Source organism: Lutjanus erythropterus, chromosome 3 (assembly GCF_056507025.1).
Source record: "Lutjanus erythropterus isolate fLutEry1 chromosome 3, fLutEry1.hap2, whole genome shotgun sequence".
Classification (NCBI taxonomy): Eukaryota; Metazoa; Chordata; class Actinopteri; order Lutjaniformes; family Lutjanidae; genus Lutjanus; species Lutjanus erythropterus.
The window spans coordinates 27792689-27816351 of NC_139319.1; the positions used below are offsets into that span (position 1 = coordinate 27792689).

The 23663-nt window shown below is 40.2% G+C and overlaps 2 protein-coding genes across 2 annotated transcripts; one reads left to right on the forward strand and one right to left on the reverse strand.

The window, feature by feature from the left end:
* Nucleotides 1-688: 688 nt before the first annotated feature.
* Nucleotides 689-17483, reverse strand: patl1 (PAT1 homolog 1, processing body mRNA decay factor). The gene is made up of 20 exons (XM_084715677.1): nt 17347-17483; nt 15040-15145; nt 13655-13855; nt 13220-13483; nt 12911-12999; nt 12526-12606; nt 10845-11045; nt 10389-10490; nt 8878-8964; nt 8093-8316; nt 7802-7946; nt 6861-6978; nt 6666-6763; nt 5616-5675; nt 5347-5492; nt 4993-5152; nt 4427-4552; nt 2794-2885; nt 1567-1716; nt 689-1160 (listed from the first exon to the last, which is right to left on the reverse strand). Exons 1-20 carry the CDS (start codon nt 17359-17361, stop codon nt 1139-1141), a joined length of 2487 nt encoding a protein of 828 aa, XP_084571803.1. The 5' UTR covers nt 17362-17483; the 3' UTR covers nt 689-1138.
* An 817-nt stretch (nt 17484-18300) lies between these two features.
* On the forward strand, nt 18301-23647 carry LOC146330188 (uncharacterized). The gene is made up of 4 exons (XM_084715678.1): nt 18301-18495; nt 18760-18867; nt 20024-20687; nt 23338-23647. The coding sequence occupies exons 1-4, from the start codon at nt 18349-18351 to the stop codon at nt 23550-23552; spliced, it is 1134 nt and encodes a 377-aa protein (XP_084571804.1). The 5' UTR covers nt 18301-18348; the 3' UTR covers nt 23553-23647.
* Nucleotides 23648-23663: the final 16 nt, after the last annotated feature.

Here is a 23663-nt window from a genome sequence, read left to right on the forward strand (position 1 = left end):
GCACACCTGAGGGTAATAAATCCTACTACAGTAGAGCAAATATTTCATAACTCTGACCGAACCAAATCTAATTTACCTCACCAATACACCAAAAACAATTAATAGTTCTGACCTTTCAAATGGTCATTTGTTTTTCCCAGTAGTTAATCAAAATATTTCACAAATATACTACAGAACATTTTACTGGAGAATTCATATTAAATGCTGCGACATATTCTGTCAAAACAGATATTATTATAATTATTTCATTATCAGAACAAATAATAGAAATTTTCAAATTTTCCCTAAACACAAACTGTAGGCTCTCGAGTTGCATTGTGGGTAATGGAAGCACCAACAAATTTTGAGCCTGACTTTTATAAAGTGTTACAGGGATGACATATTTTTGTGGGCCACCACAGAAGTTAGCTTCACTCTGGTTTCCTTGACAAAATGAGGTTTCCATTGGATTTTGGATTAGTGCAGAAAATAAGCTGTATGGCAAACAAATATTTGATAACGCAAATAACCTGATGACTTTGACACAACGAAACTGGAGATGCAAATATGGCAACTCATTTTCAGGTTTAGGGACATAGGAGAGTAGTCTTAATGTTTCAGTGGTTTTAGGTTCTAAACTTGCGGCACGAGATTGAAGTCAAACACTCAAAATGTCGAGGATGTGAAGAAAGGGAAGCACTGAGTCCACTTTTTTATATAATAGAAATACTTTTTAATTTGAAGGTTCATCACAGGCATAATCGTAAACAAGATATTTAAAAATGCAGATTTCATTTTTAGCATTCAGACTGTCCATCATTCATGCACTCCGTGTCTCTCTCTCTCTCTCTCTCTCACACACACACACACACACACACACACACACACACACACACACACACACACACACACACACACACACACACACACACACACACACACACACACACACACACCAGAGACTAAACACAAAGAAAAACAAAAGTAACTAGGGATTCTGCTGGATTAAAATTATCCACCATGGATTTACCTCAAGAGCGCACACACGCACGCGCGCACACACACACACACAGACACACACACACACATTTTGGACACACACAAAAAGAAAGGTCTGCATCAAGTGGGGAGGGGGTTGTGTTGATGTCTGGTGTAACTTCTACCTGGACAAAGCAGAGATCCTGAGAAAGAAAAAGAACAAACTATTAGTTTTTATTTTTACCACCAGGTCTTTGAACAGCTTCTTCCTTTAAAGTGAGTAATCGTACCATAATGTGTAATGTGATTTTGTTTTTGTTAACTGGCTTATTGAAGAAAGTATCGGTCAGGATCAAGTAACAACATTTTTTGAACAATATGAAGCACTAACTGGAATACACAACAGATACTGTAAACACAGACACATCATCAAAATTATTGAAAGGAATGACGATGCAAATGCTATTTCCAGCACAGCAGCTTGTTTTCTTTGTGCTGGCTTGTCCAACCAAACCAACATGACACTATGTCTGTGTGTGTGTGTGTGTGTGTGTGTGTGTGTGTGTGTGTGTGTGTGTGTGTGTGTGTGTGTGTGTGTGTGTAACTCACTGTAGCTTGTCCTGCAACAGCTCCAGCCTCTGCCGATCTACATAGCGTGACAGGAGGGAGAGTAGGTTCGGAGGGGTGAAGAGGGGAGGAGAGAGAGACGAGGAGGGAACGCTGAGCAACTCCCTCGTCGCTGAAAACACCAACTCAGTCCTGGGTGGGGAGAGACGGCCAGAGTGAGTTTAAAGGTGAAAGAAAAGGAGAGACATTTCTTAAAAAGCTGACAAGAATGCAGGTGTGAAAAGGAGAAGAAGAGAAGCAACATGAAGACCCAGTTCCAATCCGGTCCCTACACCGTCTTTGTGGACTAAAAAAAAAAACTAAAACTAAACCCAACTTCAATCAGCATGAGGATCAGTTAATAATGACTGAATATTTATTTTTGGGTGAACTATCCCTTTAATGTCTCTGGATGATGGTGTAAAAATGATTCACAATATACTTTATATTTGTCTCAAACGCAAGTATTTAAAGACCAAATCTGTGCCTTCACAGCTGAGTTCTGTATCTTTGGGTCTGTCAACATCATGTAAACTAAAATTTAGAATTGATTTTTGACATCTATGAATCAATTCAGATTCTTCCACGTTCACATTGTGATGCATCTACGAACTGTGCATTATAAAGCCTTTCAACAGCGAGTCTGCAGTGATGACAACCCCACGCTCCTCTACGGTGCAGCACCTCTTTTGTGTCCACGATGGAGGAAACACTACAACAGTTAGTTCTATGAGATTATTTGAAATGGATAAGAAAAGTTACTTTACCTCAAACAGACATTTTATTTTGACATTTTTCGTGCATGCATGACAGAAAGGTGTCAGGAAAAAATGTTTAACAAACAGAGATGAAGTGTGTGGAGTGAGCATTTATTCATCTAATTAATAATTTTTCCTTCCACAAGCTCACTTTGCCATGAATGTGATGACTGCTGCATGTCAGTGCCACTTGCATTTTTGTCAATAATGACAATAATAATCATGAATCACACAATCAATGAATGTTCCTGTTTCAGTCAGAGAAAGGCGAGGGAGTCCCTAAGCTTGCTGACGTATTCATACTGCCCCCCTAGTTTCAGTAGGAGGTTCACACAGTCACACTTGTCATGGAGAGGGGGTGTGCAGGGTGGATCGTAGTGGTGTTTTGTCTCAGAGAATGAAGCCATTTTGGAACATGCTCTTACGATGACAGGAAACAGTAGCTGACTTCGCAGAAACATCAGCAGCTTACCATCGATTGTCATCCATGAGTTGACAGTTGGGGTCGGAGCTTTGCATCCTCTCTCCTTCACTCAGGATCAGATACAGCAGTGTAACACCAAACTACGTGGAAACAGAGAGGGGTGTAATGTGAGTGTGTTTGTTGCTTTCTTATAGTTAAGTATAAGGCTAACTCTGTTCTACATTTTTTCCTTGTCAAAAACATAAACAAACTAAAACCATAACCAATAATATTTTAGTCTGCTCTAGCCTGTCTGTGGTACTCAGTACCAGGCCCAATGGTTCCTCCTGAAAATTTAATATTTGTGTGTCATAAATATAAGGTTTTATTTTAAAGAAGTTGTTGGAGACGGTTCTTAGCTGTATTCACTGCAGCAGACAGGTGTATGTATGGTTCAATGATGTCATTTTTTAAACTATTTTTAAGCCAACAAAAAAAACCAATTCTTATTGTCAGGGGATTATACACTAATGCAAACATTAATATGAATATTGTATTTGACTTTTGCCAACAGATGTTCCAAAATGTTACACACTTGACACCATAGGATTTTCGATTCAAACATTTTTTCAGCACTGACAAATATGCCGTATTCAGTCTTGATTTTTTTTTTTTTTTTTTTTTTTTTCTTGGTGTACATTCTTCACAGCAGGGTTAAGTGAACATTACTTAATATGGATAAATGTTACCAGCACAACACTGAGCTAGTTGCTAGATAACCATAGCAATAGTGGAGACCGAGAGCCAAGAAAAGAACTGGATACATCCAGGGTGTCGACATGTATCAGCAAGTTAAATCTAAGACTCATCATGCCACCCTTTAAATAAAATTTAAGGCCAATTTTGCAATGAAACTTAACATTAAATGTTAGGTTAAATAGGTAATATGCTCCTCCATACCATCCAAACAGATGCTTGAGTGTTAACGGTGAGAAAAAGTCCACAAACATGAACAGCAAAAGAACTAAGAGTAAAAAAACAGTAAATATTGACATAAATTGATTAAAATAAACAACTAGGCACTTCCTAAACAGAATTCAAGACTATTGTATACCATTTAAGGCCTTGTATTAATATATGTACATTTAAGCTTTAAACTTTGAAGTGTTTTTTTCTTCTTAGGGCACATGCAAGAACGTGGGTGTGGACAGAAAAAAATACTGTGACAGTCACTGATCCTGCTTTTGATTTTGTTTGATTTTTAATTTAGATCTGAAGTTGTGACACCCCGACCAGTCACATAAAATACTGGTAAGAGCAATTAATTGATTTTTGGTTTGGTCTCTTCATGGAATTTGTTGTCAACAAGGAAAATATAGGTTGACAGCCTAAAGTTTAAATTTGGTTGCTTTGTAGATAACATGCACTGCCAGAGACACTGGTGTCAAGCCACTTTGTTGGTTTGGGAATGGACCCCAGTATTGATCGGTCATCAGTTCACACACTGTTTGCTGTGTAGCTTGAAGTGTTTAAACCAGTCATCAGTTTATCTGAGCACTGGATAATATGTTGCAGCAAGAACTATTTCAGTCTGAACTAAGGATCATCTTCAGTTCATCCTTACTCTAAAGTTACTCAATAATTGTTTGTTTTATATCAGTGTGCAGTGTGTGTGTGTGTGTGTGTGTGTGTGTGTGTGTACCTTGTTGTGCAGTACTGTGGCCAGTTGGCCCTCATTGCCCTGCAGCTCCTGCAGCAGGTCTGTGAGGGCAGAGCTTGACAATGACTGGATCACTGCAGAAACTGGCTCCACCAACCAGCACAGCACCTGAACAAGAGGGCAGAGACAGATGAAGGAAGGCAGCTGCTGGTTAATCAAGTGTCAGGTCAGTCAGGTAGGTAGCTGTGAAGCTCTTGACATTTCTTATAGATGGCAAACTACAAAACATTTAATGTCTCTAGACTGTAAGAAACTTGTTTATGTATGAATTTTACAGGCAAACAAACACTGTGGCAGCATTATCTTAAATTACACCAAAATGATGTATGCATTTGTCAGTTATTTATGTCAGGCTATATATATAATTGTACAAAAGGACAATAATACTTTTGAGGCTTTAATTTTAGATTTGTAAATTCAATACTTTTAAGACCTTGTGGAAACCTCGACAGAGTCCAGTCTGTGTTATCTCCTTAAAGGACCTGCGCAGTTTCCAAAGAACAGCTGGGATTTGTGTGTGAAAATGCTGTTGCAATTGAAATGGTTACCTGATCCTGCTTGTCCTTCTTGGCCAGGGCGGGCAGGTTGCGGGCAATCGCCATGACAACGGCGGCGGCCTGGGGTGACGGCAGGAAGGGGAGGAGCCTAGAGATGAGCCGCTTGCCCTTCCTCACCGACATGATCATCACACACTGCTCATCACTGACTCTTATCAAGAGGAAGAGAAAAATAAGATGGGCATGTTTTGTGTTTTTGTCTCTTACACTGCTGCCCCACATGTGGCTTTGGACAGAGATACAAGTTGTGCTGCGTTTAATGAGAATAAGAATTAAAAAGCGCAGCTCTTGTAGTTCAAGTATTCCTTAGCTGTTTAATGTAGCCTTCCTACATTAAATTCCTACCTGTCATCCCACTCCTTCTCCCGCAGAGAGTTGCACAGCTGCACTGTGTTGGTTTTATGCTGCTCCAGCAGAGCCTCTCTGTCCTCCTCTGGCGCCTGGACAAAACGTTTCTCAAAGTCTTGAACCTCCAGCAGCAAACTGTACATCTGGAGGACATGGGTGGATGAAGGGGCAGAGATATGGATCAGTGTATGTGAGTGAGGGTATTTGGGATCCAGAAGTTTTTCCAGCAGTTTGAGTGAACTATGCTTGACTGATCCAAATCTTACCTTCTCTACAGTGTAGAGGATCTGCCGCCTCTTATTCCAAACCTGTTTCTCTCTTTTCTCCTGGAGGTAGACAGACAGACAGATGGACAGTCAGGAAACTGAACAACAGGATGTCAAAACTAACCAAACAAAATACTGCTCTGATTATAAAACACGCAACAGAAGGAAATCTTAAAGAAAGACTAGAGCAAAATTGGAACATTGGGCCTCATGCAAGAACATTTTCGTATTCTCATCTTAAATTTCTCTTACTTTTTTCTTGTATGAACATACCATATCAGATTCAACAAACACTTGTAACTTCAGATACCGGTGTAAATTTTCTACTTGTGCATATTTGAGTGCATGTGCATAAGACTTTTAATTAGCATAACTAACGCCCCAATAATTATGAAGTGTAATTTATTTTTTAAACCCAAAATGTCTTCAATCTAATGAAATATACAGTCATTAGTAAAAAAAAAAAAATCAGTCTGGATACCAGCAGACTGACTGTGCATGACTCTACGACAGGTCCGGACCAGTCGTAAATTGTGTTTGTATCAAAGGAAAATTCAAAATACAAGAAAACTGGTGATTGTAACAAGTACTCATATCACTCATATGCACCACTTAAGAATAAATCTGTACAAGCGGTTCTTGCATGAGGCTCATTGGGTCTCACACAAGAACCACTCGTACAAACGGATTTGCTCTCAAGTGGTTTGTACAAATGATTTAAGAGAACTTAATACATTCACCAGCTTTCTAGTATTTTGAATTTTCTTTATGAACAAAATTTGCAAGTGGTCCAGACCTGTCATAGGAGTCCTGTGCAGTTTGTCTGCTGGAAGGTCACTGCTTGGCAATTCTGTGTGTCCAGGCATCAGTTTCGTCAACTTTTTTTTTTTTTTTTAAACTGCATACAGACACTTGCAGTGCTGCTGATGTTAAATCAGCCCTTTTTGCATCTGCTTCACAATAATAATTTAAGCCTGTTACTTTCTTCTTGCAACAAGAAAACGCTGTGTATTCACCATTAAAACAAAAGAAACAAACATGCAAACAGACCTCATCATCTGTGCGAGTCGTCACCACGGCATCAATCATCTTGCGGGGGTTGTTGACACTGGAGACGGTCAGTTTACCCAGAGAGCCTGCAAACTGAACTGTTGACAAACACATGTCAACATTCAATAGAGGACTCCAGAATCCTGTGTGTGATTATGTACTGTTGAGCGCAGATAATAATCTGTAGTCATTTACCTGGTCTGTAGGTGTGTTCAACCTTGGCGACCTGTGGAGTGATCAGTTTGGTGGTGTGTTCCTTCTTGCTGCTGTCTCTCTCTCTTTCCTGACGTTTCTCCATCTTTTCGTAGTAGTTCTACATGTGTACACAAACACACAGTGTCAGTGATCCTCAACCAACGATGAAACTAACACCGTAAACAACTCTCTGTAAGATATAATTATTCTTAATTAACTCAAGTTAGACAAACTTTGACAAATGGTGATCATTTCTGCAGCTCAAGGTGACGTCTTGCTTTGTCTTTCCCACCTTCCTTGTTTGGTCCAGACCAAAATTTTAGGTGTGAAACCTCCCTCAGACCATGGTCCGGACCAAAAAGCTGGACTTTGGTCCAGCAAAAAGAGGCGGTCTCGGTCTGGATCAAACTGAACCATGGTTTTGTTTGTTTCTAGTGTAAAAACATTTTTTGTATGGTTTGGACTTTTGGACCAATTACAGGAAATTAAAACTGAATATCATCAGAGCTGGAATAAGGAAAAACAACACACCAAAAAAAATGAGCCGCTTGACATCTGGTTTAACTTCTGGTCTGATGACTTTATAAAGAGTCAACTGGAAAACACTCATAGAAATTGGTTGTTGTTTGACTTTGGTACTGCTGGTAGTAGTGCCATAATAATAATGCTATGGTGACAACGATGTGTATCCGTCTATCTCCATAAACGGCCATTGAAGTCAGGCTACCTGCCAAACTGTAAATAAGACAACGTCAGATGCACACCGATCTATAAACCAATCAATGTCAAATTATAGGGTGACGCAGCTCACGTAGGTGATGACGACAGGACATACGTATGACATGTCAAGTAAAAGCAAGCCAATGACCAAAGCAAGCCAACGATTATAAGGGCAGATATTTTGAGCCCCCATCAAGACTGCAATGACATCACAAACCAACCTGATAGTAGTAGTCATCCAGGTAAGGGTCAGTACTTTGCAGCTGCATCATCTGGATTTTAGTGACCCATTCCTTCTCTTTCTGGGTCATTAAGTTACTGTAGGGGTCCCTGCTGCGTCGGTCTCCTCCAGTCCTGCCACGGTCACTATAGAAACATAGAGACAAAGATGACATAATGTGGTCTACATGGACTTTGGTGTGTGATGTCATGCTTTTAACTTGCTCCAGGCTGTGTTGTGGATAATGTTAGTTAGTGTTAGTGATCCAGCACACACACAAACACTTTCTTACCCTCCTCGGTTCTGCATGCGCTGAGTGAGCATGCGGCGGTGCTGGGGGTGAAGGTGGGTGGTGTTGTGTCTGATGGGAGGCGTGTGGTTGGGGGGACCATGAGGGGGCGGCGGGCCCATTCGGTGACCGTGTGGAGGAGGGGGACCTCCAAAGAATGGCCTAAAACCACCACCACCACCTGGTAACAAAGGAGGTGCTGGACCCCCACGGGGAAAACCAGCCACCTGGAGAGACAGAGGATGATTCAGGCGATTTAGATAGACAAGTGAGGCAGTACTACTCCTCTGAGAAACAGTGTCTTGACCCACAAAGCTCTGCCCTCACGTTGGTACTTTGGAATTTATTTTTTTTTTTTTGACATTTTTGTGTTTTCTCCTGTTTTTTTAAGTAAAGCTAAGCTGAAGATGTTTGACACTAACAATATCTTTGAAAACACAGAACTGAAAATCATGTCAATTCCCTAATCTGAGTACAGATAAAACTTCAAACACTCGCATTTCTCAAATTGTCAGCACAGTCATTCCACTGGCATTGAAGTCAAAACACGACTATCTGTCTCCTTCATGCTCATGGTCTCTCTGAAGAGTTGTAATCACATTTTCTTTCATTAAACTGTTTCGTACAACTATTTTTGTCTCATATATTCTATTAATTCAGCAGCGACCACATTTCTCAGGAGGAATCATTACAGTTACTACCTATTTTTAATAATGTTATGTGTATCTAAGAAACAGGAAGTGAACAGCACCATACCAGTGTAGAAACATAGCGTGTCTGTTACCAACCTGAGAGTTGAGCAGCTGGGCCCGTTGAATCTGAGACAGGACTGGACCAACTCCGGGAGGGAACGGACCACGACACAGCGGGGAGTTCTTAAAAATAAATATATAAATTAAAAAAATATATACATTTCATACCACTACAATAATGACAACAGAAGTTGGTTTACCTTTTAAGATTTCACTCATTTAAAAGGAAAAGTTCAACATTTTGGGAGAAGCACTTATGTGCTCTCTTACTGAGAGTTAGATGAGATCAGTACCACTCTCATATATGTACAGTAAATCTTAAGCTACTTTCAGCAGATGTGTTGGGTATCAGCCCACTAACTAGTGCAGTGACTGTTAAAAATGGGTCAGTTGCTTGATCTCCAGTATCGCTGCTTGTATCATCAACCAGCAGAGATCCTGCAGTTCCAAAAAATTTTTTTTTACCATATTTATTACTAACACAGTAATATTACATTATGCCAGCAGTTTTAGACAGTTTACTGAGATGCTGCCTCTGAAATCTAACTCTAAAATGTTTTTCATCCAGATGAAATGATGGTCCAGATGTTTTTCATCCAGATGAAATGAATAGATTCTTTACCGCTATGTCACTACTATTGATAAAATTCATGAATTCATAATGAAAATAGCCAGCCACCCAAAGTAACAGCTGCTTCCCAAGGCATTAGAAAGGATACACTGACTTTATTCATTTAAGGTGGCTAGCTAATGTTAATAACATTAAGTTGACTATTGTGTAGGTTATCAGAACATTAACAGCACAACTCAAATTAGCTTATTGCTTGTTAGGTATGAAACCAACACTGTTGAGAAAGACTCTAAGGCCTTGATTGTACTGAGCAAATTGCATCTGTGCCACGGTTTTCATCCATCCTCCAAGATCTACCCTACGATCTGCTCTGTGCAGCTTGACACAGCATCTGTCAAAAAAAGACCTGATGTGTATTTCAAGAGCAAAATGGAGAGATGCCCCTGGGATGCGCTACTGCTGGAATAACAAGCACTGTTGAGAATTACCACAATCTGCTCCGGCAGACGTGGTACAGCTTTAATGTGACACAGCCGAGCCCAGTGGAATCAAGCCGTAACCTTCTTTCTACATGGCTCTGAGTATCACACAGTCACCGACTGTAGTTTGAACTCGCTGTGGGTCTGCAACTGCTGCCTGCATCTATAACAGTAACTGTTGGGGCTCTCCAGCTCTGCAGGGCAATGATTCTCAGCTTTCTCAATAACCACTCATCCAAGCTACTTCACGCTCCATACTGCAGTTCCTTCAGTCTTCAGCAATACAAAAGCTAAGTGTGAAGTCGACTGGATGAACAGTTGTTGGCACAACTGAAATACCATCGGACAGAGATTCCTTCACTGTTAGTTAGATAATTGGTATTGCCCCTGGAAAAAAAAAACGCACTGGCCAACCCCAAAAGATGTTAACTCAAGTTGTTCATGGATGAAATCACAATTATTAATCAAGGGGAGGATGGAGGAGAGGAAAAACTCACAGCTATATTGAGGAGGGTGTTTGGTGACAGACGCTCAGGGAAAGGAGGAGGGTATCTGTGCTGGGCCGGGGCTCTCACATGAACCGCCATGGGATGGTGGATCTACACACACAGATACATACACAAAGATACAGATACACGCACACAGGACAGGGTTAACTTAAACAAAGCTAACTACATGTTGAGTTATATCACAGCAAAATACAGCATGGTACTACTACAAAGAATGATTCAGCTAGAGACACTGTGATGGGGCTAACTGACATCCCCACCTGGATGCCATACAACTTCATGACTTAAGAGAAGAACATTAGTGCTATAAATATATCTGTAAAGCCCCTATGTGCAAACCTCGAGAAAAACACTGGCAGGCGGGCCTCAGAAAGAGTGAGAAGGGGGGAATGATGGAGGAATAACACCAATAAGGAAACGGTGTATTATTTTCTCTCTATTCACCTGATGATTCAGGGCGTGGCTCATTGGCTGTTTGGGTGGTGTTCCAATAGGTACTGCCCTCACCGGGGGGGAACCAATCACAGGGGACGAGGAGCGTGGAGGTGGGACTCTCTCTGACAAATCCTGTCCTTCATCATTTCTTCCTTGAGGAGGTCGTTTAGGAAGGCCCACCTCCTTGATTATAGACATGAGTGGACTATCCTGAAGAGGAAGAAAATGGTAAATTAAATATTAGAATAATAAAGATAGTTTAACACCCAAAATAATGGAGAAAAAAAACAATTACTATACTAATTAATAAAAACGTGATTTTTAACAGCCTTTTAGGACTGTAAAGGCCAGAAATGAGTGGGCTGCAGCTGCTTTAATGAAAAATTTATTTGAAATTAAAGACATTTTTTGTTAAATTGCATGTAATGTGGTATCTGTACACTGTTTAAGCATCTGGAAATGTGGCTTTAAATAGTAAAATGCATTTATGATATCAAAGCTTAGTTTCTCATTAAGCACTCTCAAAAATCTGAGTGCAATAAATGTTCAGAACTATTAGAAAACCCATTTCAAACATCAGCACATTTTGCTGTTTAAAATCATTTCGAAAGACTATGCAGGTGGTTGATCATGTTTTCACCGACTTCTCCCTCACGAGTCTCAAAACAAAGCTCAACAATGTGCTTCTGTATGTGGACCGTGATGTAATGGGACAGTAGCAAAAACGTATTTTCAGTTCTGATTCCAATATCTGAATCTGGATACCTGTTCACACAGTTACTATACTGATACCAGAGATAATTGTGATTTTTGTGCCGCTTCATTGTTACACAATGAGTGAGGTGGCAATACACTTCATTAGGGATGCATATTCCTTCTGCTAAGTGCTGATGTGAAGATGGTGCAAGGTTTGATGTTAAACTCTTAATTCATGCTTCATGGCACAGTATTTCTAAATATATGGGAAAGGATCTGGAGAATTTAGATCAGAACCTTTCCACTGCTTTGCATTGCCGCCAGACAACCTTTTACAACTGGTAACTGAAGCTAAAATCTGTGCTCTCTTCAATGCTACCAGACTCCTTGGACAGAAACAGTAATTTTACCTCGCTGATTATGGGAGTTGTTGGACTACCACTGCTTCGGTCAGTTAGGTTGGTTGTGTTATCATGTGACTTTGATGTTTTAATATGTTAGTTTGGGTTGTGAAAATGTTCTTAATATAGCGCACATTGATTTCTGCAAGGTAAAATGTTGTCAATGTGTCAAATAAGTCTGTAGCAATATAACTGCTTCAGCTCCCTATCACTGAGTTGGCTCAAACTCAGGGAGGCAGACAGAGCTGCAGCGAGAGCAGTAAAGTTTTTATTGCACCCACTTACCAACTGACTTGTAATTTTTATAACTGGTTCGAGGAATTGTGCAATTTTCAAATGTCCTACAAATGTCCGACTGCTCATGTTCATTTGTACATTCTTTTCACTTAACAATTACAAGTAGATGAATTTAGATAGTCACCATTACGCAATTATTTAGCAATGCAAAGGCAACACTGAAATTTCTAAAGTAAAGGTAAACACATGTATTGGTCAAATTTCCTATTAGGGGTCATTTTTGAACCTGTGTTTTAGTTATGCCCTGTGTATTTTTAAAGCTATTTTCCAGTTCTGCAGAAAAGTATGTCCCTCACCTCCATGTGTGTGACCAGTCCAGGGGTGACGCTGACCGGCCCGAAACCCATACTGTTCTCCCAGATACTGTGAGAGTTCATCTGAAAGAGATGATGAGAGAAATTACATTTAAAAGTTCAGAAACAAAAAGATTTCACACAGTTTAAATAAAAGTTAAATGCAATTTACTGGTTGCTCAGCCAGCTTATCATTAAAAATATATTTGACAGCTCAAATCCATTTTTCTCTTTTCACTGCCATTAAAACACTGATGGAGTTCCAGTCTGTGCATAAGCACACGGTTACTATTATTAAATTATTAAACCATGAATTTATTTCAGAGTCCTCAACAAATTTTCAAATCATAAAGGCTGATGTGGTCAGGACAAAAAAAAAAAAACTAACCTGGCCCATAGGAGCAGTCCCTCTGCGCAGCAAGTGCTGCTGCTGTTGGTAGCTGAGCATGGACGAGGGAGAAGGGCCAGGAGGAAGCCCTGGAGTAATGCAGAGTACAGCAGAACACAGCACGTCAGTAAAACAGGACCAATACGTTTTCAGTATTTGATAGCATATAATGTTTAAAAATATTTTTTTATTTATTAGTTCATTAGTGATCATCTTAACATCTTTATTAGTTACATGAGATTTTAAGAGTTAGTAATGACGATGGTAATGTTTATCTGACTTGTAACTGCTGCCATCATTCAATCTCACCTGAGGTGGAGGGCCCAGGAGGCAGCTGGTGCTGGGGGTGATGAGAATGCTGGTGTTGCTGACTAGGATGTGGGATGGAGGAGGGCTGGGGCAGTACTCTGGATCGGTCCAGCCCCTGCAGAGCAGACAGGCTGGATCCTGAAGAGCTGGGGGACGGACCGGGCCTCTCAGCCGCCCCAACCCCAGCAATGGCCGGGTCGGCCTCCAGGATGAGTCTGGCCAGGGATTCAGCCAAGTCGCCTTCCCCTCCTCGATCCTCCACATCTGAAATAACAGTTTTACTTCAGATTTTTTCACAGGTGTAACCAGCAATTCAATAAATTAGGCATGTTGGTGATGGACTAACTTCACCAATCCAAAGACCTGAACTGAAAATTACCAGAAAATTAAAGAACACCTCCTGTGAGAAAACATTCCTCTAATGACATCACTGACCTGCTGGCGGCAGTCCAGAGGAAGATGAGGAGAATTTGACTGAAGGGAGGGAAGATGGAAGGGGGGGATGGGAGGAGGATGAGTCCCCTGCTAAATCTGATTCTCCTCCCATTCCCCTTCCTCCCAACCCCAGCCCAGCTCCAAGCCCATCCCTCTCATCTAGCTCAGCGAGGCGTTTGTGTTCCTCCTGCCAGTCATCATCTGGAAGAGCAGAACATACTACTTAGGGAAATTTAAAAGCAAGATTTAGTGTATGAGGGACAAGTAAACACAATCATAACCTAAATTCTAAGGGAAACATCCCTGCTGCTTCAGTTTGTGTCATCTTACTGTCTGCTTAAATATGAGTTATTGATTTCCTGCAATACCATATACTCCCAGAGAACAGGTGTGAACATGTGGTATTCAGATGTGACGTATGTTTGTTTATGTACCAACAGTGATACCTCAGTTTTCTGGTTGAGAAAAAAAAAGCAACAATGTGCAACCTCACTGTTAGATGCCACTAAATTCTACACACTGATCCTTTAACAGATGATTGCAACCTTCCTGACAATGAACTTCATTTAAACTGTGTCACTATGAGTGAGCATAGGAGCATTAATTGTGCATAGGGATGGATATCAACAACCAGTACTACCTGACTGGTCAATTCCATTTTTACATTCTGTGTTCTTCTGTCATGTCTGATAGGGCAAAATCTTCAAAAGTGTGGGCTCAATTTTCTTAATTTAATGAAAATGCAGCTAAATATAATATGTGTAAGAAGTTGTGTGTAAAGGGGGTAACACAAAGCAACCTCATGACACATCTAAAAATATGTCGTTCGATAAATCTGAAGCAGTGCAGCGTGTTTGACTTCTTTAGTAAAGCAGCTGATGCACATTCATCCTCACCAAACTAAAAATGCAGCTGTCTTGATCGGGTCAAGCCAAAGCAGTACTTATTACCATTATTAACATAAGTCTGTAGATATTTAACTCAGGACATAGTTAGCATCACTTTAAAGCTTTCTAATGTTCCTCAATACAACAGCCAATAGTTCTTTGTTAATTTGTAATATTGTTTGACGTAGTGAAGAAGGATTAAGGCACATCAACACCAAAAATTTGTTGACATTTATATCAACTGTTCATATACAGGAAACTCTGGAACCAGTTTAACTTTTTACTTTGGCAAAAAAGTAATAATATAACTGTTGAATCTTTTCATATCATATTTTTATTTTTACACCAAATTATGGAGAGTTGTATCAACAAGAGCAATAATATTGATACGCAGTCGGTATCCGTAAAATCCTAATGATACCCATCCCTAATGTGCATGGCCTCAAGTATAGTGATTTCATGTTAACACATGTCAAATATATTTTAGGCATGACTCACCGATGGCCCCAGCACCGAAGGTGTCGTCATTGAACTGATCGATTTCATCCTCTTCTTCAATCAGTCCCTCGTCTTCCTCCTCCAACGTACAGTCTTCATCCAGGGACTGCAAAGGCAGCAGGGTGGACAAGGAATATATTATATATACACTTATATATAATATATATATTTTTTTCTTTTTCAAGAAACTAAAAAGTTTTTCTCCTAACCAACTGATTGGCAGTAACAGACATTCTTCAGTTGCGACACTCAGCTGTAATATCAGACTCAGCCTTTAAACTTGCTCCTGAACAGGTTTGGTAAATTACTTCTACTGTTGTATCACACACCCCTTAAGGTAGAGTGAGACTAAACATAGCTACAGTAAACAATATATTCACAATAGCTTGTCAGCTGATAACTCCTCTATGGCAAGACAACCACAGCAGAGTGAAACAACTTCACAAATGTCAAAACAAACCCTTCATCTTTCAATGTATAAAATGCCACTGATATCAGCTTTGAATTCAAGTGTGAAAAAGGAAATTCTTAGAAAGTGTCATTCTAACTATGTTCTTTGTTGTATTAAGTCACAATGACCAACTATCAGGAGACTTTGTGAATGCCTTTCTCATGCCTACCAGTCATCAGTTGGACTGAAGGCATGATGGTTTAGTAACTTGCCACTTGAGTCTGCATAATAAAAAGCCCTGGCCAACCTCATGAGTGGAAGGTCAGCTTATGAAGAAACTGATGGGTTACTGCATTACCACAAAGGTGAATCATGTGAATCATGTCATGTCAATCATCATGTTGCACAAAAGGTAGTGTTGTGATGTTACAGAGAGTGTAATAAAAAGTAGATCCTCCATAAAATCAGATTTTCTTTAAAAATAATTATTGTAATATATTAAATAGTAACCTCTGTAACATGATTTGTATTTTATTGCCAGATTATTGCAGACACATCCTTACAAGTTAAGTAAAATTTGTCAGTGTTCCTTAAAATATAAAGGGACTAGAGCTGGGCAATCAATCCGTATTATATGGGTATTGTGATATGAGGCTATATATGGCCTTAGATTTTGTATATCATGATATGGCACATGTGTAATCTTTTCCTTGTTTTTGAGGCTGAATTACAGTACAGTGAAGCACTTTTCTTCAATGACCACAATGTTCTAGCTGTTAAATTATTTGCCTTTAGCAATTTAGTCACTGTATCCACATTTCTGATGTTTATTGATCAAAATCCTATCATATTTTCCACAATACCTATGATATCGAGGTGTTTGGTCAAAACGATTGAAGAAAATGTATCTATTGAGATATATATTGTATATCATGGAACAGAAATAGGTAGAGTTTAAAAGCCATCTTGCCCAGCCCCGCAAAAGGGCATCTAAAACTGAACTACACATGGGCTACCAGTATTATATTACACTGTAAAAGTGTATGATCATTTTGGCAACATTAGCAAAAAGAACCACCAATCTGCTTCTGCTAGTGTCAAATAGAACACAGTAATAAACAGATGCCAAAAATATTTAATTTGTCTCAGAAAAATGTCAAATACCATTACAGTAATGCACTACAGAGGTCAAAGTGTTAAGATATAAACTGCGTGTTGAGAAAATAGTCAAACTCTAGCACTAGTAAACTTAATTAGCTATAGCAGCAACATACTTACTTTATGCTTAACAGAACAGCCAATTACCCTAACACTTTAGTTAGGTTAGCTGACCAGGTCAATAGTAATCGAGCATGTGTTCTCAGTAAGAAAACCTCACAGAGTTGCCTTCGTTAAAGATAAAATATTTAGGTAGCGTTACGTGTAATAGTTAATACCCCCCTTTTACGCTACTGAGAAAAATAACATGAGTAAATAGAAGTTCTCCTCCAGGAACCTTTGGCACTCTGTAGATAGCAAGAGAACCCGTTAGCCACAATGCTAATGCTGACGTTACATCACGCAGGACCCACGTCGATGAAAAACTGCTGCCCTAAAACTAACCAATGTGACCCTGTCTGGACACAGCTTATAACAGTCGCACACTGGCCTTTCATTACTGACATTAATTTATGAAACATTAAGCTCATCCTTGTCTCCAGCGGCAGGGAGCGCTCTCCTTCCCTGCGGCTCATGTCACCAGGCAAGCGGGCTGCTTCACAGGCCGCCAACCGCATTGAATTTGGCAGTCGCATAAACAATAGACAACATTTAGCATATAAAACACGCGCCGCCTGGAATCACTGCCAGCTCTCTTTAAAACGACTCAAATGATCTCCTGGAAAGGCTACGTGTTTATGGGGGGGTACAATACTCACCTGAAATCGAAACATCTATCTTTAGTCTTTCGGGAAAAGAGGTGCATCGGGAGGAAGGCGGCGCGCAAATGACGCAGCGGGGACGTCCACTTGAACGTGCGTTACGGAGCCACGTGAACGAGCACGCATCTGGCGGGAGTGTCGCTGATAACTGTTTTCATCTTGCGTACAATCCATACAGTGTTGGGGATGAGGACGGAGCTATGAAAAATAGGACCACAGGAGAAACGGTAAACAAAACTGCATTTTTATTGCATTTATTTATTAAATGTAGCTCAGTATACTCGCGGTTGTATACATTTAGTCATCTCAGTCTCTTTGTAGATGAGGCTAGCAACTGGTACCACAATTTAGCATCGGTACAATTCAGGGACAATACTTTAATGGCAAAAGTTCAATTTTTCAGACGAGGAGACTCTTGCAGACGAGGGGTAATTATAATGGTCGTGTCTAAAGGGGAATCGTAGACCCGCGAAACATCCCGCGAGAGTGATCGTATTGACACGAGTTATGCTCTGAACCATGCCCCTAACCAGCGGTTTTCTGTCCCTAAACCTAACCAGATCCAAACCACAACGTACATGTTTAAGAATGTGACAATAATGTGTTAAAGACCAAGAAGCAGCGCGGTCAAATCTCGCGAGAGTTTTGCAAATGTAGGGTTCCTATCTAGATACGTCCAATTATATATCCTCACATGACCTCCCTTCCGCTTTACTGGAGAATCTGCCATAACATTTAGACAGCCAATCTTTAAAGCGGTTTAAAATGTGTCTGCTGTTTGTGTGCAAAGGCCTGTGTAATGTGCAGTGAGGCAGTGTGTAGACTTATCTGCACACCTACTAGTGCTAAATGTATGTGTGTGTGTGTGTGTGTGTGTGTGTGTGTGTGTCTCTCTCTCTCTCTCTCTCTCTCTCTCTCTCTCTCTCTCTCTCTCTCTCTCTCTCTCTCTCTCTCTCTCTCTCTCTCTCTGTGTGTGTGTGTGCCAGTCTTCGCCCCACCATGGTTCAGTGGCAGCTTTGCACTTTAGAGCACCTGCAGAATTCAAAGTTCGGCAGCCCTTTTCCACGACACGGCCTTCAGCTCCTGTTCTGGTTTGCCAATCACTGTGTGACCTGTGAACTCATTAACTCCGTAGACATAATGAAGGTAAGATTAGATAAGATCACAAATTACATTGTTTGTCATGTCAAAGCTTATCAAAAAAGAAATACACTGTGAGGAACCCATAATATTAAAGGCGGTTATCTGTAGCCTATATTTAGCTGTGCCCAATATGAGGTCAAAGCAGGGCTGTAATATATTTCAGGACAAACAATGGATCATATCCATGTGGGCTGTTTCCAATAAAATTAATTAAAGCTAAGTACAGTTAATATGTGGACTAAAATGACAAATAATATGTTTCCACAGCTGGTGTCAGATTGTCAACCAGAGAAGGGTTTCTACGGCTTCCACCAGTTTGGTAATATTGAGGAACTTCTGCCTGTATTGAATAGGTCCAGGAAGCGTAAAAAACAGGTTTGTGATATGTCTTCTGTGTTTGTTCATATGTCTTTAAATCAATAAAGGTATATGATATATATTCTCTCACTTTGCAAATACTGCATGGATCAAACTTGGAACTTGGAACAGATGATTTGCAACAGGTAGTGTAGGCCTGAGGGTGCCACAATCAACATTATTTGTCGGTGGCTAGTTTGCAAATATTACTGCTCCTACACAGAATTAATACACGAATATAGATAAAAATAGTAGATGTTCAAGATGAGGCACACATGAGATTGTTTATCAGGTGGTATTTTTTTTCCCAGGATGGCTTACCAAAATACTCTTATCATAACCCACCCTAACCAGTCATCACCCCTCATGCTTACACATAACCTCCTCAGGCTGAATCCTAACCAGCTCAATCAACAAAGGCAACGGGCACTACCGAATTGGAGGCAGAAAAGGACATGGCATCCCGTCACCATCCTTGGAAAAAATAAATTTTCTTGCAGCAAGGGCTGGGTATCATTTAAAAAATATGATACCATATACAAATACAGTGCTTTATTTGATACCCTTTTTTCTACTTCCATACGTTTAAACATTTTGGTGGCCTCTCAGCACAGTAAACTACCAAATTCTCATACACTACACTTCTTTTCACTACCAGAGACTGTATGTAGCTGCTAGCTGTAACTGCAGTAGGGGGGCAATCACACTTCGCATTAATTTGAATGCTTGCTTTGATTGGCTACAAGCAAAACCATTCAACGAATAGTAATTTCTTTCTGTATCTGGGTACAAAAATGATTGGATGCAGGTATAATTTGACTCGAGAGGTTTGAATACTAATTTGTCAACTGTGCACTACTGACTGACAATACTGCTACTTCTGTGCAATAACTCAATGCCTGTAGTAATAATTAAACTTTACACAATTGACTTGATATGACAATAATGTGCAATAACTCAGTTGTTATACTCTACAATAATTAAATAATTCAACTGCACAATACACAGCATTATGATTTATATTGTTATACATTGCAGCCTGATGCACATTAGTGTACATACATATTTGCTGCTAGCAATTGAAGAACAAAATTGCTCTTCCCATTCTCCACCAATCGTCTCATTCAGACATAGCAGTTAACCTCTCTTTCTGTTTATCTCTCTCTCTGCCCAGGCTACGTACTTTGAAGTTGGCAACCTGAACACAGAAACATACCCAGCTTCTGCAAACCTCCCAGCATATGTGAGGGAAAATTATGAATTATACCATGGTAATAACAACACAGACCGCATCATCATCAGTTACCAAGTGAGAACCAGGGTGGTGGAGATGGTGTATGTCACTGAGCATGACGGAGGAGGCACTGGGAGGTTCAGTCCTGACAAGACTCATGAAATCAGCTTTGAACTGATTCAAGTCCTGCAGGACCCACAGCTGGAGCTCACCACTTTTCTCACCCGGGTGGGCTACTATGTAGGCATTCCAGTGAATATCAGTCACTATCAGGCTGATGATACAGAAGAGTTTTACTACCCAGAAGATTCAGCTGAGCAAACATTCAACACTGTGCAGACATACAGTGGATTTACTGCAAGAGCAGCGCAAAATGACTTTCAATTCTTCTCAGAACCCTTCAATCAGCAACTACTTTTCAATATGGAGCCCTTCTGCTATGACCAGCCAGGGAACTACAATGTCAACGTAACCTTACACAATGGCAGATCTGTGGCAAACTGCGGTGAAGTGCAGCGTAAATCCAAGAGGCCCAAAGTCGTGAAGAGACCAAGAGCTTTGAGGCAAAGTGATTGGTCGTCCCAGTGGGAGGTGTTTTCTCAAGGTACCAGTGCAGTCAGCATTTTCTATTGTATGTGTCTCACAGTTTCTATCTGCAATTCTACAGAGGGATTATTTACATATGAGCAAGTAATATAATAATTTAGAAAGTAATAAGTGGACACTAAAGTGTGCAGCTGTAATATGTGTGAGTGACTAGCTTTTGCGATTTAAGGGTCAATTCACCTATATTAATTTTTTTCCTCTTACTTCTATAGCCATGCAAGTTTTGGTCATATTGGTCCAGGTTTTTATACATCAGTCTTTTAGATGGCGTGCCAACCAGTTCTCATTGCTAACTCATTAATACAAGTGTTTTGTCATTACCTCTCAACGACTCATACAGATGCACACGTTACACTTTAGCAGCTGAAAGAGACATAGTGGGCTTTCAAGTGATTTCAATATAAACTGTCTGCAGCTGTGTAGAAGACCAGGATTTGTGTCTCATGTGAAACCAAAATATTACTTAAAGTTATAGCGTTAACATACATCACATACTGTAACGTAGTTATTGTAACCCTAAATATGGTCTTATCCTATCTCAGGTAGTTTTTCTGCCCAAACCTACCCCAACTGGAACCGTTTCACATTAACCACATGCTAAAAAGGTTTTCTGGCAGCGTCTTGTACGGCCATTAAATGGTACCTTGTGCATCAGTATGAGACACTGACAAAGTCCCGTCTTATCTGACGAGCTGCGATGAGAACAGTTTGGCTGCTCATAGTGTCTTATAACACAAATGTGTTTTCTGTAGCTGAACAAACCATAGCTTAATTCATACACATGTCCACTATCATTTTAAAGGGGCAGTTTACTCTAGAATCAAAAAACGTTTTTCCTCAGGAGTTTCAGTTCACCTTCTCTCCAGTATAATAGAACTAGATGGCACTCTGCTTGTGGAGCTCAAAGCACCAAAAATGCATTTGAACTCAACAGCAATGTCTCTTTTCAGCTATCATGACCTGGTTACTCAAGATAATCCACAGGCCTTGTTGTAGGCACTATTGTCTTTCTACACCCACCAACCATTTCACCACCCCAGCTAGCTCAGGGGTGCCAAGGTTACAGGTCAGCCAAAGAGGATTAATGTTTACAACCTGTGCCGTCACCAGCACTAGCCTCTCAGTAGATGTACACTGCCTTCTGCATGGTGATATGGTTAGCATGAGGTAGAAAGAAAATACTTCCTACATGAAACTGCTCATAACAATCTGTAGATTATCGTGAGTGATCACGTCATGATTTCTTGAAAAAGACACTAGCATTGAGTTTTTTTTAGCACAACAAGCAGAGTGCCATCTAGTTACATTATATTGACTGATATCTCCAAAACTTCACAACTCACATCAAAATAATCTAGATGGATAAATAGCACTACGGAAATGTAGATGTATGTATTTTGGATTTTGGGGTGAACTGTTTCTCTAACACTGCCTGGCCAAAAAAAAAAACAGTCACACACTCTAATATTTCTTTGGACAGCATGCATTAGCAATGGCATCATTTAGAAAAGCTTATGCAATATCACAACATTTACTTCTGTCCAGAGTCAGTTCATTCTTGAGATCTTGTATTGATGATGGGAGAGTTGGACCGCTGCGTAAAGTTTTCTCCAACACATCCCAAAGATTCTCAGTGGGGTTAAGGTCTGGACTGTGTGGTGGCCAATCCATGTGTGAAAATGATGTCTCACGCTCCCTGAACCTCTCTTTCACTATTTGAGCTCAATGAATCCTGGCATTGTCATTGGAATATGCCTGTGCCATTAGGGAAGAAAAAAATCCATTGATGGAGAAATCTGGTCATTCAGTAGTTTTGGGCACATAATGTTGCTGAACCTCAACCTGAGCAACTGAAGCAACCCCAGATCAACTAGGCGTGATGTGTGCGTCACTTCATCCGCCTCTCTTCTTACCCTGATGCCCCCATCACTCTGAAACAGGATAAATCTGGACTCATCAGACCACAACCTTTTCCATCGCTCCAGAGTCCAATCTTTATGCTCCCTAACAAATTGAACCCTTTTTTCCAATTAGACTCACTGATAAGTGGTTTTCTTAAAGCTACACAGCTGTTTAGTCCCAATCCCTTGAGTTCTCTTCACAGTGTGTGTGTGGAAATGCTCTTATTTTCACTATTAAACATAGCTGTGAGTTCTACTGTTGATTTTTTACAAGTTCATTTCACGAAACGTTTTAGTGATCTCTGATCACAATCATTCATTTTTTTTTTTCTGACCACATTTCTTCCTCAAAGATGATGGTTCACCACAATCCTTCCAGGTTTTAATAATGCGTTTGACAGTTCATAATTCAATTTTAGTAGTTTCATCAGTCTCCGTAGTTGTTTTCTTTGCTTGACGCAGGACAATAATTTGACCCTTCTGAAACATCTTTTCCACGGCCACTGGATATGTCTTCTGACACGGTTGTTTAAGAAACGAGAAGCTGATCGCTGCGTCAGTTAGAGTTCAATAACTTGTTTCCAGCTGAAACATATTAATCACAGCAGTAATTATCCAATGGAAGCCTCTGAAATATTTTCCTAGTTAAATTGAGGTGGTGACTTTTTTGGCTTGGCAGTGTAAATAAACACCAATGACGGGCGAGTTTTGAATGCTGCTTGACCCTTTGTGAATTTGTGTCTCTAGCGGTGGTTGAAGAAGACAAGAAGAAGAATGGAGTTGGTGGCATCAGCTTCTCCAAGATCCTCCTCGGTGCTGGAGCGCTCTACTTGGCAGTCAAATGTTTCAGCTGGCTGAAGAGCTGGTGGGCGAAGGACTTAAATGAAAACATCCTCAAGATGATTCCATGGAAGACTCCAAGTTATCGGCCTCCACATATCATGCTGAATTATGTGTACTAGGATTTTAAGGTGTACACCAGGTATACTCAGCTTGCTTTATCCAGGGGCCACTTTTAACTCTTGTTTGTTTTAAATCATTTTCAAATAAACTGATTTATTAAGTAAACTGAG

Excerpts from the sequence above, each read along its gene's own strand:
- LOC146330188 (XM_084715678.1), top strand. The coding sequence starts at position 18,349 with ATGGTTCAGTGGCAGCTTTGCACTTTAGAGCACCTGCAGAATTCAAAG. Across the intron at positions 18,496-18,759 it reads ACTCCGTAGACATAATGAAG|CTGGTGTCAGATTGTCAACC; the intron begins GTAAGATTAGAT and ends ATGTTTCCACAG. Across the intron at positions 18,868-20,023 it reads CCAGGAAGCGTAAAAAACAG|GCTACGTACTTTGAAGTTGG; the intron begins GTTTGTGATATG and ends CTCTCTGCCCAG.
- patl1 (XM_084715677.1), bottom strand. Across the intron at positions 8,965-10,388 it reads ACACCCTCCTCAATATAGCT|AACTCCCCGCTGTGTCGTGG; the intron begins GTGAGTTTTTCC and ends TTTATTTTTAAG. Across the intron at positions 5,493-5,615 it reads TCCTCTACACTGTAGAGAAG|ATGTACAGTTTGCTGCTGGA; the intron begins GTAAGATTTGGA and ends CATGTCCTCCAG.